The sequence below is a fragment of the Bos indicus genome, chromosome 4, assembly GCF_029378745.1.
Source record: "Bos indicus isolate NIAB-ARS_2022 breed Sahiwal x Tharparkar chromosome 4, NIAB-ARS_B.indTharparkar_mat_pri_1.0, whole genome shotgun sequence".
NCBI lineage: Eukaryota > Metazoa > Chordata > Mammalia > Artiodactyla > Bovidae > Bos > Bos indicus.
Window position 1 is genome coordinate 101,484,110 of NC_091763.1, and position 20,638 is coordinate 101,504,747.

Below are 20,638 nucleotides of genomic sequence, written 5' to 3' on the forward strand. Positions count from 1 at the left end.
AGAGAGAGGCCCTAAACAAAAGGAATGGGAATGAAAAAGAAAACAGAGAAAAAAGTAGTATAAAAAATAGGGTTGGCAGAATTTAGTGACCAGGTAGGAAATAGAGGGTGAAGAGGAAAACTTAAAACATGTCTTTTATTTTTTTACTTGATTGCCTAAATAAATCATGGTGCCTTAGCTGAATAGGAAGAGCATGAAGGAGAACATCCATGGTACTCTTACAGTCCTAGCTTATCCCTCTTTTATAAGATGAATTGCATTTTGTTTTGTATAGCAGCAGGTATGTGGCATTCCACTAACTCCATCCCCCAAAAAATCCTTGAGGGAGAAAGCTGTGTGTCACGCATCATCCTGTCCCTGCACATAGCCCCGCACAGCATACCTGTATAACATGATCATATAACTGACCCACTGTAAACATTTAAACATTTTTGACCGACTGATTGAATACACACACAACTTCAAAGCTTAGCTGAGACAAAACTATACACATTCTCCTTTGAATAAGACAGTTGTCTCTTAAAATGTAAATAACTCATCTTAACTGTGTGACAACTCAGACAACTACCACTCAGCCTCATATCAGACTCATAACATCCTCCACACATCTCAGTGTCCCATTTGGAAGGGACTTTGGGAAATATGTATTACAACCCCCATTTTAAAGGTGAAATCTGTGACTCAGAGAAGTCACACGACTAGCCCAAAGTCACAAAAAGTACAGTTAACCCTTGAACAACATGAGTTTGACCTGCCCAGGTCCACTTGTGTGAGGAATTATTTTCAATAGTAAAAACTACGGCACTACAGGAATCACAGCTGGTTGAATTCAAGAAAATGGAGAGATCACAGATACGAAGGGTCAGCTCTAAGTCACACACAGATTTCTGACTGTGTGGAGGATTGGTGCTCCTAATCCCCACATGGGTCAAGGGTTAACTATATCCAGAGATGGGACAGAAATCAGAATACATTAAACTTTACAATATTTGTCAAACAAATAAGTTGTAACAGATCTGAAGATAGTACAAGATACCAAATTCAGCTAGGGTGAATTAAGCTTTTAAAAGCATTTCATAATTGGCACTTAAAAAACACAAGACAAACATCTTAAAGACATTTTCTTAAATGATTCTGCTGACAATGAAATGCAAGGACCACAGCTCAACTTTCACCTTTGAATTAGTATAAGTAAGACAGATTCTTACCGTGATCTTCTGAAGAGACTGGTGACCTAAAATGAGACAATAAGCATGATAAATCTTTTGCAAGTGATACTGATAATTCTAAGTACAATGATCAAGAATAATCTTGTCGAAATTACACCATGAAAATTCAGTTAAACAGAAATTCAATACAGTAGATGGTATAATTAATGTGTTGGTTGTATGGTATATTCCAGTGAGTAACTCCCAAAGCTTACCTGGATTAGTTAAGTGGTAGATCTTTTACTAAAAGAGTCTATTAGTGGGACTTCTCTGCTGGTTTGGTGGTTAAGAATCCGCCTGGTAATGCAGTAGACATGAGTTTGATTCCTGATCTGGGGAGATCCCACATGCCACAGAGCAACTGAGCCTGCGCACTGCAACTACTGAGCCTGCCTGCCTAGAGCCTGTGTTCTGTAACAAAGGAAGCCACCCCGACGAGAAGCCCATGAACAGCAACTAGAGAAAGTCCTCGCGTATCAGTGAAGACCCAGAGCAGCCAAACATGTATAAACAAATAACATTCAAAAAACAGTCTGTTGGCATGGTGATGTAAGACTGAAACAAACTTAGTTAAACTGTCTGGATTTATCACACACAAAAAAAGAACTCACAGAAATGTGATGATGGACAAAATCCTTGCCATGCCACTAGTGCCCAAGGCCAGCTCTCCAGAGAAAATGCCACGGAGGTAAATAAGCCCTAGATTAAGTGTCTATCGGTAAAAAGAAATCTACTTGGACAATAAAAAATGAAACCAAAGTAAAAAGCAATGATGTTCCCTAAGCATTATTGGTTTTTGCTTCCACTGTTCATGGAATTTAATGTTTGAGTGATATGACATAGACACTTTATAAGTTGGCTTTGTGTTTCTAAACCTATCAGAATCAGGATTAGACGATAGGGCAACCACTGGGGTCCCACAGAATTTTCACAAATTGGTGACTTTTACCTATCATTTGAGGCTCAGGTTTAATTACGACATTAAGATACCAATGGATGGGACTTCCCTGGTGATCCAGTGATTAAGACTCCTTGATTCCAATGCAGGGGGTGTGGGTACCAACTCTGGTCAGGGAACTAAGACCCCACATGCCACAGGGTATGGCCAAAAAACAAAAATAAAGTGACATTAAAGAGAAGAAAGATGCCAAAAGATACCAGTGGATAATGCATCAACCCCTTTCACAATTAAAACCTTTTCTTTCTCAGCTGACTACATATTAAGTTAATTGGGGCAATACAGACACAACCTTGTGGATGAATTCCCCTCAAGCTTGAAAGATACTGTCTTGACTACCAACTCATGCTTTACTTGGGAGAAAGAGATGTATAATACCATCTTCAGAGGTGTTGGAAGTTTGAAGCGAGAGGCAAGAAACCAGGAGGGAGGGGTCCTCTCTAAACGATGGGCCCACTGGGGCCCATAGCAGGGAGATGACCAAAGGCTAATGCGTGAGTTTGGTAATAAAGCTACCAAACTTAAATAACTAATATTTATATGTAGTCATAATACAACTAAACCTAGACAGCATACTAAAAAGCAGAAACATCACTTTGCCAACAGAGGTCTATACAGTCAAAGCTATGGTTTTTCCAGGAGTCATGTACAGATGTGAGAGTTGGACCATAAAGAAAACTGAGCATTGAAGAACTGTGGTGTTTTCGAACCGTGGTGCCACAGAAGACTCTGGAGAGTCCTTTAGACAGCAAGGAGATCAAACCAGTCAATCATAAAGAAAATCAACCCTAAATATTCATTGCAAGGTTGATGATAAAGCTCCAATACTTTGGCCACTTGATGCGAAGAGCCAACTCATTGGAAAAGACTCTGATGCTGGTAAAGATTGAGGGCAAGAGGAGAAAGGGGTGAAGGGGGATGAGATGGTTGGATGGCATCACCGACTCAGTGGACATGAGTTTGAGCAAGCTCCGGGAGATAGTGAAAGACAGGGAAGCTTGGCGTGCTGCAGTCCATGGAGTTGCAAAGCATCAGACACGACTTAGCAACTGAACAACAACAACAATATAATGTTTATGAGACAGGATGCAAACATTGAGGCAAGGATGATTCAATTGGGACATAGTGGTTGAAGGACAATTTTAGCTACTTTGGGATGCCCAATACCATTTTACTTTATCTACTGATCAGAAATATTTTTGTCCATTATGTGAACAAGCAGTACAGTAATACAGACATAGGAGTAATGGTGAGACAGCCTTAACTTTCACTGGGTGGTGAAGTGTGAAATTAGTTCAACGTCAGCGGTCTCTTTAAGTAGACACTTGCATGTGAAGACTACAGAGGGTCTCAAGATCTGGTGGAGAGTAAGTAGGCATCTGGGAGGCAGACACAGGGAGGGCCCCTGACACCACCCTAAATCATCTCTGTGGCATCTGCTTGAGAAATGCCACTGGGACTCCCAGGTGGAGCTGACCTGTCCTCTCCCTAAGGGCCACTGTTTCATACTTGCACACACCAGCCTTCTCACTAAGCTGTGGTGGCGGTGGTGGTTTAGTTGCTAAGTCGTGTCCAACTCTTTGCAACCCCAATGACTGCAGCCCACCAGGCTCCTCTGTCCATGAGATTTCCCAGGCAAGAATACTGGAGTGGGGTGCAATTTCCTTTCCCAGGAAGGAGATCCCTTCTTCCTGACCCAGGGATCGAATCTGCCTCTCCTGCTTGGCAGGCAGATTCTTTACCATTGAGCCACCAGGGAAGCCCCACTAGGCTGTGAGCTCCTTGGAAACTAGGACCATGTCTTATTTAGAACACAGAGGATCCCTGATTAAAAGGTATGAAATGGCATTAATTTCAGCACCATACACTAGAGTTTGGACTCAGACACATTCTGGAACTCCTCAAAAATCACATCACCTTCAAACTATCTTCTAGTCTGCCAGCTCCTAGGTCAGCTAGGAAGGAAGGATCCAGGGAGTGATCTGAAGCTTCACATTAGTGACGATGTGGGCACTCTCCAGGCTCCACCCCACCCCAGACATGCCCACCATCCAATAAAGGACCAGAGGGGCCTGAACAAAGGAGCAGCAGGATTGACATGTACACACTGCTATATTTAAAACATAACCAACAAGGGCCTACTGTATAGCACAGGGGACTCTGCTCAATACTCTGTTCCAACCTAAATGGGAAAGGAATTTGAAAAAGAACTGACATATGTGTATGTACATCAATCACTTTTGCTGCACTCCTGAAACTAACACAACATCATTAATCAACACCACTCCTGCACAAAATAAAAATTAAAAAGGAAAAAAGAAACTGGAGAATTTTTTAAGCTACCCAGGACATAAAAAAGAGCTAGTAACAAGGAAACATCTTCATTCATGGTGTTTTCTGATGAGAAGTAAGCAAAAGCCTGTCTTGGATGGTTCACAATTAATTTCTCACAGAGTTATAGGAATAAAGGAAAATCCATGCCGATGGATGGACCACTAGATGTCTCAGGTGGAAGACCCGGGAGGAAGGGTTTTTGCTGCCTTTCTGTAGAAGCAAAGTACTAATATTAAACCTGAAAAATTCCAGATGGCTCCATGAGAGCCCCAGGGGGATGCCTTCTGCGGTATGTCCAGGCAGCGGGGAAGAAAGATCGATTTCAGACTGTTTTCTAAGGATTAGTCATGTTGAGTTTCTGTGTGGAATGTCTCCCACACGCCTAGGTTTGTGGAATTTTAAGACATATGGAGTATTTCAATCCTCACTCAGCATTTCACCTTTCACCGGAGCGAGTCACTAAATTATTCCACTGAGACAGGCACATCATCCATTATTGCTGGAAATGGGCATAAAAAGTTTTATGGAACTTAGCTCAGGAGAGAAGAAATACCATGAAATCAGCAGTATACACAGTTATTTTTAAAACAGAGAGGTTGAGTCCCGGGAAGAGATAACCTTCCTTAACCTGACAACGCGGGAAGGCAAGAAAGCTCGCTGCTTTTCCTCCAGTTGCACCTGAACGACTTGAAGTGTTGTCCCAGCCTGCTCATTTCTCCTGCACATACATTTTATCCTGGAAAAAGTATCTACTCTCTTAATGCTGACTATAGCTTTGCTGCTGCTGCTGCTGCTGCTAAATCGCTTCAGTCGTGTCCGACTCTGTGCGACCCCATAGACGGCAGCTCACCAGGCTCCTCAGTCCCTGGGATTCTCCAGGCAAGAACACTGGAGTGGGTTGCCATTTCCTTCTCCAATGCATGAAGGTGAAAAGTGAAAGTGAAGTCGCTCAGTCGTGTCCGACTCTTCTCGACCCCATGGACTGCAGCCCACCAGGCTCCTCCGTCCATGGGATTCTAGCGCTCAAATAGCTCCAGGATTTAGAGTTTGCCTCCTCACTTTTTTCCTCACCACAGGTTTCTTTTATGATGGGCTTCCCTGGTGGCTCAGGGGCAGAGAATCCACCTGCCGATGCACGAGATGCAGGTTAGATTCCTGGGTTGGGAAGATCCCCTGGAGAAGGAAATGGCAACCCACTCTAGTATTCTTGCCTGAGAAATCCCATGGACAGAGGAGCCTGGTGGGCTACGGTCAACAGGGTCACAAAAGAGTCAGATACGACTTAGTGGCTGAACAACAACAGGAACTTTATACTTGATTTTGTCCTGTTTTGTTTGTTTTGGTATTATTTCACATGTTTATTTACATTCCATTCAAATCCAGCAGAGACAGTGAAAACAGAAATTCAAGTCCAGCATTTAAAAATCTTTCACCTATTTTATTAACCCTGAATAATGATTATTCAGATCTGAATCTTTCCATTTATAATGACTTGAACCTGAATAACTGTTACTTGAGACCCTCTTAACCACCAGGCCCTAAATGTGATGTAGATTGACAAAGAAATAAGACATCAATTTCAAGGAACACATAACCTAGTGTAGGAGGAAAATATCTAACCAAATGATTATAATGAAAAACTGCAATCATCAAAACATGTATGAGTAAAGAGCACAGAAGAGAGGAAGACCAGTGCTCTTTCAAAAGAAGTAAAAGAAGGCTTCAAAACTCAAGAACTGTCTGAGCTGGGCTTTTTTTTTTGTTTTTAGTTGGCATATAATTGCTTTTAAAATTGTGTGTTGGTTTCTGCTGTACAATGAAATAATCAGCTTAAATATACATATATCCCTTGCCTCTTGAGCCTCCCTTCTGCCCCTCATCCCACCCCGACAGTTCAACACAGAGCACTGAGCTGAGCTCCCTGTGCAATACAGCAGATTCCTGCCAGCTATCTAGTTCACATATGGTAATGTATATGTATTGCCAGCAAATTTGGAAAACTCAGCAGTGGCCACAGGACTGGAAAAGGTCAGTATTCATTCCAATCCCAAAGAAAGGCAATGCCAAAGAATGCTCAAACTACCACACAATTGCATTCATCTCACACGATAGTAAAGTAATACTCAAAATTCTCTAAGCCAGGCGTCAACAATATGCGAACCATGAACTTTCAGATGTTCAAGCTGGATTTAGAAAAGGCAGAGGAACCAGAGATCAAATTGCCAACATCCGTTGGATCAATGAAAAAGCAAGAGTTCCAGAAAAATATCTATCTCTGCTTTATTGACTATGCTGAAGCTTTTGACTGTGTGGATCACCACAAACTGAAAAATTCTGAAAGAGATGGGAATTCCAGACCACCTTACCTGCCTCCCGAGAAATCTATATGCAGATCAGGAAGCAACAGTTAGAACTGGACATAGAACAACAGACTGGTTCCAAATAGGAAAAGGAGTACGTCAAGGCTGTATATTGTCACCCTGCTTATTTAACTTATATGCAGAGTACATCAAGAGAAACACTGGGCTGGATGAAGCACAAGCTGGAATCAAGATTGCCAGGAGAAATATCAATAACCTCAGATATGCAGATGACACCACCCTTATGGCAGAAAGTGAAGAAGAACTAAAGAGCCTCTTGATGAAAGTGAAAGAGGAGAGTGAAAACATTGGCTTAAAGCTCAACATTCAGAATACGAAGATCATGGCATCTGGTCCCATTACTTCATGGCAAACAGATGGGGAAACAGTGTCAGACTTTATTTTTTTGGGCTCCAAAATCACTGCAGATGGGGACTGCAGCCATGAAATTAAAAGACGCTTATTCTTTGGGAGGAAAGTTATGACCAACCTAGACAGCATATTAAAAAGCAGAGACATTACTTTGTCAACAAAGGTCCATCTAGTCAAGGCTATGGTTTTTCCAGTGGTCATGTATGGATAAGAGGGTTGGACTATAAAGAAAGCTGAGCGCCAGAGAATTGATGCTTTTGAACTGTGGTGTTGGAGAAGACTCTTGAGAGTCCCTTGGACTGCAAGGAGATCCAACCAGTCCATCCTAAAGGAAATCAGTCCTGGGTGTTCACTGGAAGGACTGGTGCTGAAGCTGAAACTCCAATACTTTGGCAACCTCATGCGAAGAGCTGACTCACTGGAAAAGATCCTGATGCTGGGAAAGATTGAAGGCAGGAGGAGAAGGCGACGACAGAGGATGAGATGGTTGGATGGCATCACCCACTCAGTGGACGTGAGTTTGAGTGAACTCTGGGAGTTGGTGATGGACAGGGAGGCCTGGTGTGCTGTAGTCCTTGGGGTCGCAAAGAGTCGGACACGACTGAGTGACTGAACTGGATGTGTATGTTTCAGTGCTCCTCTCTCAACTCTTTCCAGCCTCCCCTGTCCCCACCATGTGTCCCCAAGTCCTTTCTCTTGGGGGAAAATGCATGCCTTTCTATTGTTGCTCTGCAAATAGGTTCATCGGTACCATTTTTCTAACTTCCAGATATATGCGTTAATATATGATTATTTGTTTTTCTTTTTGACTTACTTCAATCTGTACAGCAGACTCCAGGTTCACCCACATCTCCAAAATATACAAACATCTCTTGCAGCTCAATATCAAAAAAAATAAATAATACAATCAAAAAATGAGCAAAAGACCTAAACAGACATTTCTCCAAAGAAGATATCCAGATGGCCAGGAAACACATGAAAAGATGCTCAATATCACCAGTTATTAGAGAAATTCAAGTCAAAATCACAGTGAGGTAGTTACCTCACACTGGTCAGAACGGCCATCATCAAAAAATTTATAAACGATTTGGGTTTGAAGGATAAGTAGAAGCCTATTAGGTAAGTAAGAAACAAAGAATTATTTCAGGTGGAGGCTACAGGCATATGAGAAAGGATTAGGATAGAAAATTTCACAACATGTGATCAGATATACAAGCAACTTAGTGTTGTTCGCATGTAGAGGAGTCATAAACATTATGTCTAGAGCCACAAGAGGGAGGGGCGTTTCATATAGAGGCTGAGGGGCTTGTCATTTTGGTTCTAAGCTACACGGAGCAAAGTTCTGATGCAGAGAAGTCACAGCTTCTCATCTGTGCTTTTGATCGTGCAGTTGTGGACAGAGCAGATCACAAAACAGTGAGAATAAAGTCAGAAGACAAGCTACAGACTAGAATCGCAGAACCTCCGCATCCGTGTGCTCTTCAATCCTTTTTGAAATCCATGGAAAATAACAGGGACAATGAGAAACAGAAAAGAAAGCATCATCTCTGGCTAAACTAGAAGACGTCCCTAAACCGGAATTATTAGATATGAGGAGCTACTAAGTCTAGTAAAGTTGGACCACGTTCAAGCAGACAGAATGTGTCCATCTTAAATGAGGAGACAAGGCTAACCAAAGCCCTTAGCTCTGAGCCATTCAGGAGCAGAAGCAAACCCTAGAGGAGAGTGCTGCTAAGAAAGAGTATGAAGACTAGAGACTCAAAGTTTCCAGAAACCCACCAACCTTCTTTCCCTAATTATTCATCCCAAGCAGTAGTTCTAAAAAGAACTCGCCCCAAACAAATGTGAGTTATGAACAAAAGGGGATCAGCAGGACATCTACACAAAACCACCCTAAGAAGAGAGCAGAACAGGGATTTCTGACAGATAAAACACAGGCGGAGTCCGCACTAAAACGACAACGGCAAGAAGCAGGTAAAAACTTAATGCTTTGCCATGAGATCAATAGATGGAATAAGGGGAGGAAGGAAGAAACAAGGGAAGGAAACAGAGTCTGAACAGAAACTTAAAGAAGAAACACAACAGTCAAAAAAAAGCTAGAAGACCACAGCAGAGGACAAGTATAAAGGTTTACTCAGATCTTTGAATTATTAAATTATAGAAAAAACCTGCAGGCTTTCCCTACTGTGTCCCCACTGCACTGGGGAAATAAAAGGATTAAAAGGAGGTGACTCACAATTAAAACTGCATTAAGAAGGAATCCATTCATTTATTCATCCCTTCAAATATCTGCTTTGTGGAAGAGTTTTGCTTTTTAAGCCACTCTGATACACTTTTCTATGAATCTTAATTTGAACATGGGCTAGTGAAAGTCCCCTTTCCAATGTTAACCCCACTTACTTGAATATTCATACTTTTCTTTCCCTTCAAATGAAGGCAAGACTTCTCAAATGAGAGTATACATGGGAACCTGAAAATAAATGCTTTCCTGGCAGCTCAGATGGTAAAGAATCTTGCTTGTAATGCGGGAGACCCAGGTTCCATCTCTGGGTTGGAAAGATCCCCTGGAGAAGGGAATGGCTAACCTCCTCCAGTATTCTTGCCTGGATAATCCCATAGACAAAGGAGACTGGTGGGCTACTTTGCTACCATGGGGTTGCAAAGAGTCAGACATGACTGAGTGACTAACACTTTTCAGGAAAATAAGACATTGCTTTCAGATGGGAATTATATAGTTTAACTGGTAAAATATTTTCATACTGAAAATTCCATAGCCATGTTATGGCTATTGATCTCAAAGTAAAAGTCACTTGAATTCTTAACAAAAAACAACACAGTTAAAAAAAAAAAAAAATCTGAATTTAAGACTGTCAGCTTCAGGAACATCTCCAAGGTCTGCTAGGGGATCGGTTTGTTCTCCTCTGGAAAGGGACGTTTTCAAGAAAAAGGAAATACGAAATGATCTGCTTAAATACAGTTATAGCATCTCAGAATGAATCGTAAGATTAGTGTATGCAGATATCAACAATCCAAGGGGATGAGACATGAAGCACACCCTGGCTGCAGCTGCTGTCCTGGACGGGACTGCTTCTAGACCGTGTCATCATCAAGACACAAGGAACCTCTGAGAATCACAAAGATGCTTGTGTAGATTGCCTTCCATCAGCAAGCTTCCCCTCAAGGCCTCTGATCTTTCAGTCGATCAATCACAAGGCTTAAGGACACTGAAAAATGTGCCCAGTTTTCTACCAGCGACGTAGTAATAAGAGAGCACAAGTACGTCCTGGTTATGAAGGTGAAAGTCTTTGAGAAATATGCCACTGCTTGTGATGTTTTACTGTTTTTAATCAATAAAGCTAGAACTGAGGTGATAAGGCATCATGACTAGTTCAGCCTTTTTGATGTGTTAATATTCTCTGCTGTACATTTTTGAAACATGCATTTTCTTGGAAACTTCTATGAAATCTGAGATGCTGTAAATCTACAAGCTCTTCAAACGTGATATCTTTTGTATTTGAGTAATACTGTTCTGACTCTACTTTTTTAAAAGGCCTCTAAAAATATTGTCTTTTTTTTTTTTTTATCCCATGGTTTTATCTTGATAGCATCCATGGCTTTCTTTCTTGGCCCTTCCTTGGAACATCAGTATCATTTCCCCACTAGGAAAGGGGTAGATCAATAGACTATCCATTTTGCACAATCTTTCCTAAAGATAGATCAGATGAATATTGGGGTGCCACCTATACTGGTCTACTACTTTTTAGAGAGGATCACTCACAAATGAACATCAATCTTTCTTTCCCAGTGTACCCAACACATAAGACTTTCTACTTAAGAGTTTCTAAACCATCACCTGACTTGGAGTTGGCAACGAACCAGGTCACCACACAGAGGTGAGTTTGGAATGAAAATATAGCACATGTGTAAAAGGCACTTCAAAGAAAGTGAAAGCATTGATCACTCAATCATGTCCAACTCTTTGCTACCACATGGACTGTAGCCCGCCAGGCTCCTCTGTCCATGGAATTCTCCAGGCAAGAATACTGGAATGGGTTACCATTTCCTTCTCCCGGGGATCTTCCCGACCCAGGTCTCCTGCATTGAAGGTGGGCTTTTTACCATCTGAGCCACTGGACACAAAAACAAAGATTCGTATTCTGAAAATACGAATGAGACATTTCTATAAGAATGTGGATAGGGGAGGGGAGCTCTGAGATATTTCCTATCAACTTACAGGCCTGGCTGGATGAGCCGAGGTCCCCTTCATTTTCTGGTTGCCATTATGAAATTAGAATAGAAAACACAGGAAGAAACACAGTATGGTGGTCCAGGAGCCACGCTACCTCTAGAATCCTCCTGGCACACTACAAATAAACCGCCCTCAGGCGTGAAGTCTTCATGAACAAGCAAGTCCTTGTCTGTACTTTGAAAGCAACTCTCGATGTATGTTTCACCGATTTTCCTTTTCATGCCTACCTTTTCTCTTAACACTCCAGCTTTTGGGATGAGCAAAAACACTACTTTCTATAAGCAGAGGGTCGATCATCCATCCTACTTAGGAAGAGAAAGAGAAGCATCTGGTTTCTTCTAGTTTTATGTCAACTCTATTCTTTCCCTCTCTCCTTTGTCATTCTACATTCATTCCTTCTGCCCTCTCCTGACCACAGCCCTGAAAGTTCCCTGGACTTGCCCACTTTTCTCACACTTTGGTGAAACCTAGTATCTGTGCATATAGGCTCCCATCGTGTGCTGATGCACTTATTCCTACTGAAGAACATGAAGAACATTCAGGCCTGATTTGCAGAGATGTGGATGGACCTAGAGACTGTCACACAGAGAGAAGTCGGAAAGAGGAAAATAAATTGCCAACATCTGTTGGATCATTGAAAAAGTAAGAGAATTCCAGAAAAACATCTACTTCTGCTTTATTGATTACACCAAAGCCTTTTTGACTGTGTAGCTCACAACAAACTGTGGAAAAATCCTTCAAGAGATGGGAATACCAGTTCACCTTACCCACCTCCTGAGAAATCTATAGGTAGGTCAAGAAGCAACAGTTAGAACTGAACATGGAACAATGGACTGGTTCCAAATTGGGAAAGTAGTATGTCAAGGCTGTATATTATCACCCTGCTTATTTAACTTATATGCAGAGTACATCATGAGAAACGCTGGGCTGAAGGAAACACAAGCTGGAGTCAAGATTGCCAGGAGAAATATCAATAACCTCAGATATGCAGATGACACCACCCTTATGGCAGAAAGTGAAGAAGAACTAAAGAGCCTCTTGATGAAAGTGAAAGAGGAGAGTGAAAAAGTTGGCTTAAAGCACAACATTCAGAAAACTAAGATCATGGCATCCGGTCTCATCACTTCATGGCAAATAGATGGGGAAACAGTGGAAACAGTGTCAGACTTTATTTTGCGGGGCTCCAAAATCACTGCAGATGGTGACTGCAGCCATGAAATTAAAAGACGCTTACTCCTTGGAAGGAAAGTTATGACCAATCTAGGTAGCATATTAAAAAGCAGAGACATTACTTTGCCAAAAAAGGTCTGTCTCATCAAGGCTATGGTTTTTCCAGTAGTCATGTATGGATGTGAGAGTTGGACTATAAAGAAAGCTGAGCGCCAAAGAATTGATGCTTTTGAACTGTGGTGTTGGAGAAGACTCTTGAGTGTCTCCTGGACTGCAAGGAGATCCAACCAGTCCATCCTAAAGGAAATCAGTCCTGAATATTCACTGGAAGGACTGATGCTAAAGCTGAAACTCCAATACTCTGGCCACGTGATGTGAAGAACTGACTCATTTGAAAAGACCCTTTTGCTGGTAAAGATTGAAGGCAGGAGGAGAAGGGCACGACAGAGGATGAGATGGTTGGATGGCATCACTGACTCGATAGACCTAAGTGTGAGCAAGCTCCAGGAATTGGTGATGGACAGGGAAGCCTGGCATGCTGCAGTCCATGGGGTTGGAACGAGTCGGACACAACTGAGCAACTGAACTGAACTGAACCTATATATGTGGAATCTAGGAAAATGGTACAGATGAACTTATTTGCCAAGCACGTCTAGAGACATGACATAGAGAGCAAACATATGGGCATCAAGGAGGGAAGGAGGGGGTGGGATAGACTGGGAGATTGGGATTGCCACACATACACCACTATGTATAACATAGATTACTAACGAGAACTGTGTAGCACAGGGAATCCTACTCAGTGCTCTGTGGTAACTTAAATGGGAAGGAAATGCAAGGAAGAGGAGATATATGTGTACTTGTGGCTGATTCACTTTGCTGTACAGCAGAAACCAACACAACATTGTAAAGCAGCTGCATTCCAATTTTGAAAAAAGACAACATTCAGGCCTGGGCAAAGTTCCCCAGGCTGGACTCTTGTCTCCTGCCTGGGCCATTATTGCTAGCTGTCTGTTAACAAACTCTTGAGAAATGGCCTGAGTGGAAACGGATTTCCCAGCTGGACATCCCGTCCAGGCTCATTTCAAGGGTCCACACACCACTGCTGCAGAAACACCATCTTTATTTTTCTCTTGTTTTATATTAAAGTCACGAGGCTTCACAAATTGAATTTATTTCCTGCAACTGTGGATGAACGAAGAACACTCAGTTTAAATCAAGCCGGCCTAGGGATGATTTAATATGGTCTCAAAGCATGACTGTAGGTAATCATCTCTGGGCAACTGCATTCTCCCTTGAGCTTTCCTTGAGGATATGCATTGCCTAAGGATTGCTATGCCCAGACCATGACATCATCTTGAGGGCTTGAGGGAGCGACAGTGAGATCATGGATATAGGTGACATCTTCACCACCATCACTCCAGCCCCCAAGCATCTCCAACAAGGTAAAATAGAACCAGAAATCCCTCAGCACTGAGAATCTCCATCAATTATACAAGCCTCTCTTTGTTTTCTTTTCCTCCCTGCTAATTATGAAAATTGCTATTAAGACAATGAACAAAGCACATACAGTAAGGGAGCAGGCGAGAATAAGAGTGAGAGAGATGAAAGTTACAGCAGCCACACAGAGTGGCATTGAAATGGGAGAAAGACAAACACATTCTCTATTCAAGTGGTCACAAACCCATTCAGGGACTGCCAAACAGCCTCAAAGGTAACATTCACCACCAACAGAGGGGAGGGTGCGGAAAGAGGAAGGAGAGAGATGGGCATTTGTGTGGAGGTGGGGAAATAAGTTCCAGGACTCAAATAATAAGGCTGTTTGGTGAGTTCTTCTCCTTTGATGTAAATTTCTTCTAATTCTATTCATGCTCATAGTTTCCTCCTATTCAAATATATACCCGATGGTCCCCACGTGAGCTGTACTTGAAATATCCTCTGTTTTTAAATAAGTTCCTGTGTTTAGTTATATTTGGTGTTTTGAAAACACCCCTGTTTTACCACTTGCTTGTATAATTCCGTTTCTCCTGTGCAGAGTGAGGAGGCCCTCCTTAATCAGTCTGCAGAGTGAGGAGGCCCTTAATCAGTCTGCAGAGTGAGGAGGCCCTTAAACGCTCTTTGAGCTTGAAACTGTACTGCCACCTACTGTTTATCACTAAGAACTGCAACAAAGGGAAAGGAAGGTGTTGGAAATGCAAGGACAAAGGGGCAAAAGTGGGAAGTGGATACAAGAAAAATCAGATTAAAAAAAATGATGTAGAAGAATCTAATACTGTCCAAGTTCCTTCAACATGAAAACTGGACTATCACACTTTTTATTATGTAAAATCTGAACACTCCAGGGAAATACATTTAACATTTGGAAGATACTGCAAAAATAACAACAACAACAAAAAAAACTGCATCAGACATTGTACAATCACGCAGAAAAAAAGATGTGATGGTTCATATTACAAGTCAGTCTTTGCAATATAGTTTCCTGCCTAGTTTCTAAAAAGAGATTAAAGGAATAGAAAAGGCATGCTATTCTAAAATCTGATCAAGGGAAATATACCTGCGGAGAGCTGTCTAGAGCATTAGCAAGGAATACCTTTTAGAAAGAGTTGCTGGCTTTAGCCTAATGACTCTGGGAACCCTGGCCTACAACTCCTGTTGAGACGCAATCCATCTGGAGTTTTCTGAATGTGGACTTTTTTTTTTTAAGCATAAATTGAAACATGAAGCTCTCAATTGTGAGGGCAAGTCACCTGAGTGCTACATTCAGTATTAACACAAGCCAATGTGCTCAATTGCTGCAGTCATGTCCGACTCTGAGACCCAGAGACTGTAGTCCACAAAGCTCCTCTGTCCATGGGATTTCCCAGGCAAGAATACTGGAGTGGGTTGCCATGCCCAATTCCAGGAAATCTTCCTGACTCAGGGATCGAACCCACATCTCCTGCAGTGCAGGTGGATTCTTTACCCACTGAGCCACCTGGGAAACCCATTAAAATAAGAAACTTATACAAAAAACTATCTCACATACCACAACATGCAGGAGAGATAATATTTATCTTGTGGGGCCAAGGTGATTGAGCAAGGCTTACCCACAGCTAATTATTTTTATGAAATGCCATAAGGACTTCTGAATCCAGCATCAGAAAATGGCAGAAAAAAATAGGTAGAGTTGGGAGTGGCTTTGTTGCTCCTCCTGAAGATAACTGTCCTATACTCTGGAAGTTTTCCTGTCAACATCTCCTCCCATCTCACTCAGTTCTCAGAAGAGGAAATTCACGTTCTAGACACTGGCATGAGAAACAAAATAAAAAAAAAAAACAAAAAAAACACACCTCTCTTCCCCACTCTTCTGTGTCCAAAAACAGGGCAGTTTCTATATAACGTTTACATTATAAGCAACGCAAAACAGGAAAGGAGCTGTAGGAGAAAATGAGAAATTGATATAGATAAATCATGGTGCATTCTTCCACTTCTGGCAAAGCCCCTGAAAACAAACAAATGCCCATTCCTATACTGCCATAAAAACACTCTAACTCCTCCAGTGCAGAAGGAGATGGGAGTTGTTTTCCCAGTTTTAGAATGGTGCTTAAGTGAATTTGTCCCCAAAGGCTCTTGTCACCTTCTGACTTGCTTTCCTTATGCCCTATGGCACTCTGTGTTGTTGGAAGGAAAGAGAAATCCCCTGATTTGATTTTAAAGAAGACTCAATAATTTCCTGAGATGCCCTTCCCATTGATCTCTGCCTCTCAGCAAACTCAAGGAAAGTGCTTTCCTGCACAAATTGCTCTCGTACTTCCCAATGCTCTGGCTTTGCCTTGTCTCTTTTAGTTGGAAATCCGAGAATTCTCTTCCACCCATAACATGTTGATAGTTTATGGCTCCCCACAAGCCACGTTTCTCCCTTTTGTCCAAAGAATATTCACAACCTCTTCAAGAACTAAACTTCACTACCGACATAATTGAGACGTATGACATAGGCTTCTCAGGTGGCGCTAGTGGTAAAGAATCCACCTGCGGGTTCAATCCCCAGATAGGGAAGGTCCCCGGAAGAGGAAATGGCACCACATTCCAGTATTCTTGCCTGGAATTCCTTGGGCAGAGGAGCCTGGTGGGCTGCAGTCCATAGTGTCACAAAGAGTCGGACATGACTGAGTGACAGCACATATGAGCATGGCATGGGAGACATGCAAAGGCTTCTAGGAACAATTATTTCTCCCGGCTCCACCCTATGCTGTGCTCGTCAGCAGCACCTACCACTGCCAGTGTCCACCAGTCACCTTTTACTGTCTAGCTTATAAAATAGCAACAGCTCTCTGAGTCAGGGATTCAGTGCATCTTTATTACTATAGGATGTTAATTTCCTGCATCCAATTGAGGAGCAATTAGAGAAAGAACAGAGCACCATTTCTTATTAATTATTTTGCACACATAAAAGGAGAGAGTATTATTATGTGTTTGGCAAGAGAGGATAATGACTGGAGGTAAGTTAGGAGAAAAAGAAGAAAAAAGGAAGATACATGCCAGCTAAACTGCACTTTCTCCAGCTTGAGTGATTAGCCAGGGAGAGCAAGATTTAGAGTCATCAAAGGTAAGTAGGGATGGGACCCAACTATCTTCGTGAAGCAGACACAAGAGACTGTCTCTATCCTGACAGCACTGATCTCATCTCTGAGATAGATTCCAGCAAAACCTGCCTCCCACTAAGAGGATTAATTTTCTCCCTCTTATCTGATTTTGATGCTTGAAGGATATTTCCACAACCAAAATCGCTGCCCAATAGGCTGTCTTCCTGTTGAGAACCTGGAGCTTTGACAGCAAGCACAATTATCCTTTTTTTTTAAAATCAGGCCATCACCTAATGTTCCAAGAAGAAATTGGGCAAAGTAAATAGCTGAAGACAAGACAGGCAAGCAACTATTACTCCTATATTCAAACCAGAACTTCTGAGTTTTGGGAAAAGGTGAAGTTTGGGGTCTATCTTCTTGATAGGGTGGTTCAGAATTCTAGACTACACTAAAAAGACCAATTTTTTAAAGTATTATTAAGTGTTTAGGCTATCCTTAAATAATGTTCCAGTTGTACAAACTTCCTTAAGGACACTTTAGGTAGAGTGATGTGAAACTGTCATGGAATATTCAATTATTTGACAGGCATTTCTGGTGATGAGGGCTTCTCTGGTGGCTCAGATGCTAAAGAATTTGCCTGTAATGCAGGAGACCTGGGTTCAATCCCTGGGTCAGGAAGATCCCCTGGAGAAGGAAATGGCAACCCACTTCAGTGTTCTTGCCTGGAGAATCCCATGGACAGAGGAGCCTGGTGGGCTATAGTACATGGGGTCACAACGAGTCTGACAGGACCGACAGACTAACACTATCACTTTGCTGGTGATATAATGATGAAAGTGAAAAGGAACTCAAAAGCCTCGATGAAAGTGAAAGAGGAGAGTGAAAAAGTTGGCTTAAAGCTCAACATTCAGAAAACTAACATCATGGCATCTGGTCCCATCACTTCATGGGAAATAGATGGGGAAACAGTGGAAACAGTGTCAGACTTTATTTTTTGGGCTCCCAAATCACTGCAGATGGTGGTTGCAGCCTTGAAACTAAAAGACGCTTACTCCTTGGAAGAAAAGTTATGACCAACCTAGATAGCATATTAAAAAGCAGAGACATTACTTTGCCAACAAAGGTCTGTCTAGTCAAGGCTATGGTTTTTCCAGTGGTCAGGTATGGATGTGAGAGTTGGACTGTGAAGAAGGCTGAGTGCCGGAAAATTGATGCTTTTGAACTGTGGTGTTGGAGAAGACTCTTGAGAGTCCCTTGGACTGCAAGGAGATCCAACCAGTCCATCCTAAAGGAGATCAGGCCTGGGTGTTCATTGGAAGGACTGATGCTGAGGCTGAAACTCCAGTACTTTGGCCACCCCATGCAAAGAGTTGACTAATTGGAAAAGACTCTGATGCTGGGAGGGATGGAGGCAGGAGGAGAAGGGGACGACAGAGGATGAGATGGCTGGATGGCATCACCAACTCGATGGACATGAGTTTGGGTAAACTCCAGGAGTTGGTGATGGACAGGGAGGCCTGGTGTGCTGTGATTTATGGGGTCGCCAAGAGTCAGACACGACTGAGAGATTGAACTGAATGATGAAAAGCAGATACTTCTCTGATCACGGGCAAAAGATGAAGAAAATAAGCAGAGAGCCCTTTAAAAAGCCTCCTTTTTCCTTAGAGGCTTACATTTTCATTAAATCTTTAAATATTCATCCTTTTGACATAAAAATAGAAAAGTGAAATCTAGAGGGAGAAGCAAATTCTTTTTCCTCTTGTTTCCAGAACACTCTATGCATATATCCATTATAACACTTGCCATAAGGAACTATGATAACTGGTTTGTTGAGTATTTCCTCTAAATATATAAATATATTTTCCCATAGAATATAAGTTCTTTAAAGATGATAATTTATCATTTAGTTCTACATCATCAATGCCTAAGTGTGTGTGTACACACACACATATATACACCCACACGTATACACACACACACACACACACACACACATATATAGCTCCTACCTAGAAGGTGCTGAATATGTATTTTCCCAAAAAATAAATGACTAACTGAATGGCTCAACCCATTTTTTAGAGTCCAATCAACCCAATGGAATCCATTTAAATTCCAATGCCAAAAATCCAAATCATAAATCATATCAGATACCTTATCATTCAACTTTTGATAATACTGTCTCTTGATAGAGACAGAAATGCTCTACTGATCATAAAAATCCACCAGTCCTGCCTCGGTCGCAGACATCTGAGCACACGGATGTCTAGACTGAACGTCTGCCTTTGGGTGGTTCCCTACGCTGTCTCTCAGTGTCTTTTATTTCTACCCGTGTGACCTTTACCTTAGCTCTTGCAGGCTCAGGACTTGAGGACACTAAGAAAAAGTGCATCTCCTTCAGTCAATTTTGGGGGGTTTCACACAAACCAAAAGATAAAAGACCTAGAAAATACTGCTTTTATTCATAAACTAAATAATATCTTCTGGTCCCTTTACCTGTTTTCCCTTAACCTATTTAATTCAGTGGTAAGTCTGTCCTTTCTCAAAGATAACTTGAAAAGATCATATAAGAGTTTCCACTGAGTGCCTATTTTTTCTTTAATCTCATAGATCCTAAAGTCAGGAAAAGTCTTCCTTAGGAATCAAACAGATTCTGTCTGCTAAAATTTTAATTACTTCCTTATGAATCTTGTGTCAAAATATAATCTTGTTATGAATTGTTGTGGTACAATTAATGATGACAGTAAATGTGTTTCCAGAAACATGTTATTTTACTAGCACTTTCATAGACACTGAAAACATTGTTCACAGAGAAAAACATTTTCAAACATCTTTAAAGACAAATTCATTAAGGTCGTAGCAGTAACAGTGTGAGTCAACTATTTCTCATCAATTTATTATAAACATTGGTTCATAAAAATTGTTTTTTTTTAACTGTGTTCATAGGATTTCAAGATCCTATATGTGTTGTATAGCTTTCTTTGGAATTGTTGTCTCCTCTAGAGGACCTGTGTAAGCAGATACAACACACACACACACACACACACACACACACAGAGTATCTACATATATTAATACCTAAATTTTCAAAAAAAAATGAGTAAAGGAAATAACTGAAGACAGGAGAGGGATGAAGTTATTACAGACAAGCATACATATGTCTGTCTATCTATGATTTCCAAATCCTGAGTCAACCAATCACAGACCATATACTATGTTCACAATCTATGGTTGGTTGAATCTGAGATGATGATCTGCAAATACAGAGAGCTGACTATGGGACTCGAGGCTCCATTTGATTTTGGTCCTAAAATCAATTCCCTGCAGATGCCAACAGATGACTCTATAAATCTTTCTTTAAAAATTGCAATGTATCTACAATGGAATTTTAATATAAATGTAATCAGTTCCAGTAAGAACAGAAATCT

The 20,638-nt window shown here is 41.5% G+C and overlaps 1 protein-coding gene across 2 annotated transcripts in view; it reads right to left on the reverse strand.

Annotated features, from left to right (window-relative positions):
* The window catches only part of DGKI (diacylglycerol kinase iota), a 513,531-nt gene that overhangs the window by 63,487 nt on the left and 429,406 nt on the right, over positions 1-20,638 (reverse strand). For both annotated transcript variants that reach the window (XM_070788214.1, XM_070788213.1), the window contains exon 29: positions 1,209-1,234. In XM_070788214.1, the coding sequence (XP_070644315.1) occupies positions 1,209-1,234 (26 nt within the window). The remainder of the gene's footprint in view (positions 1-1,208; positions 1,235-20,638) is intronic.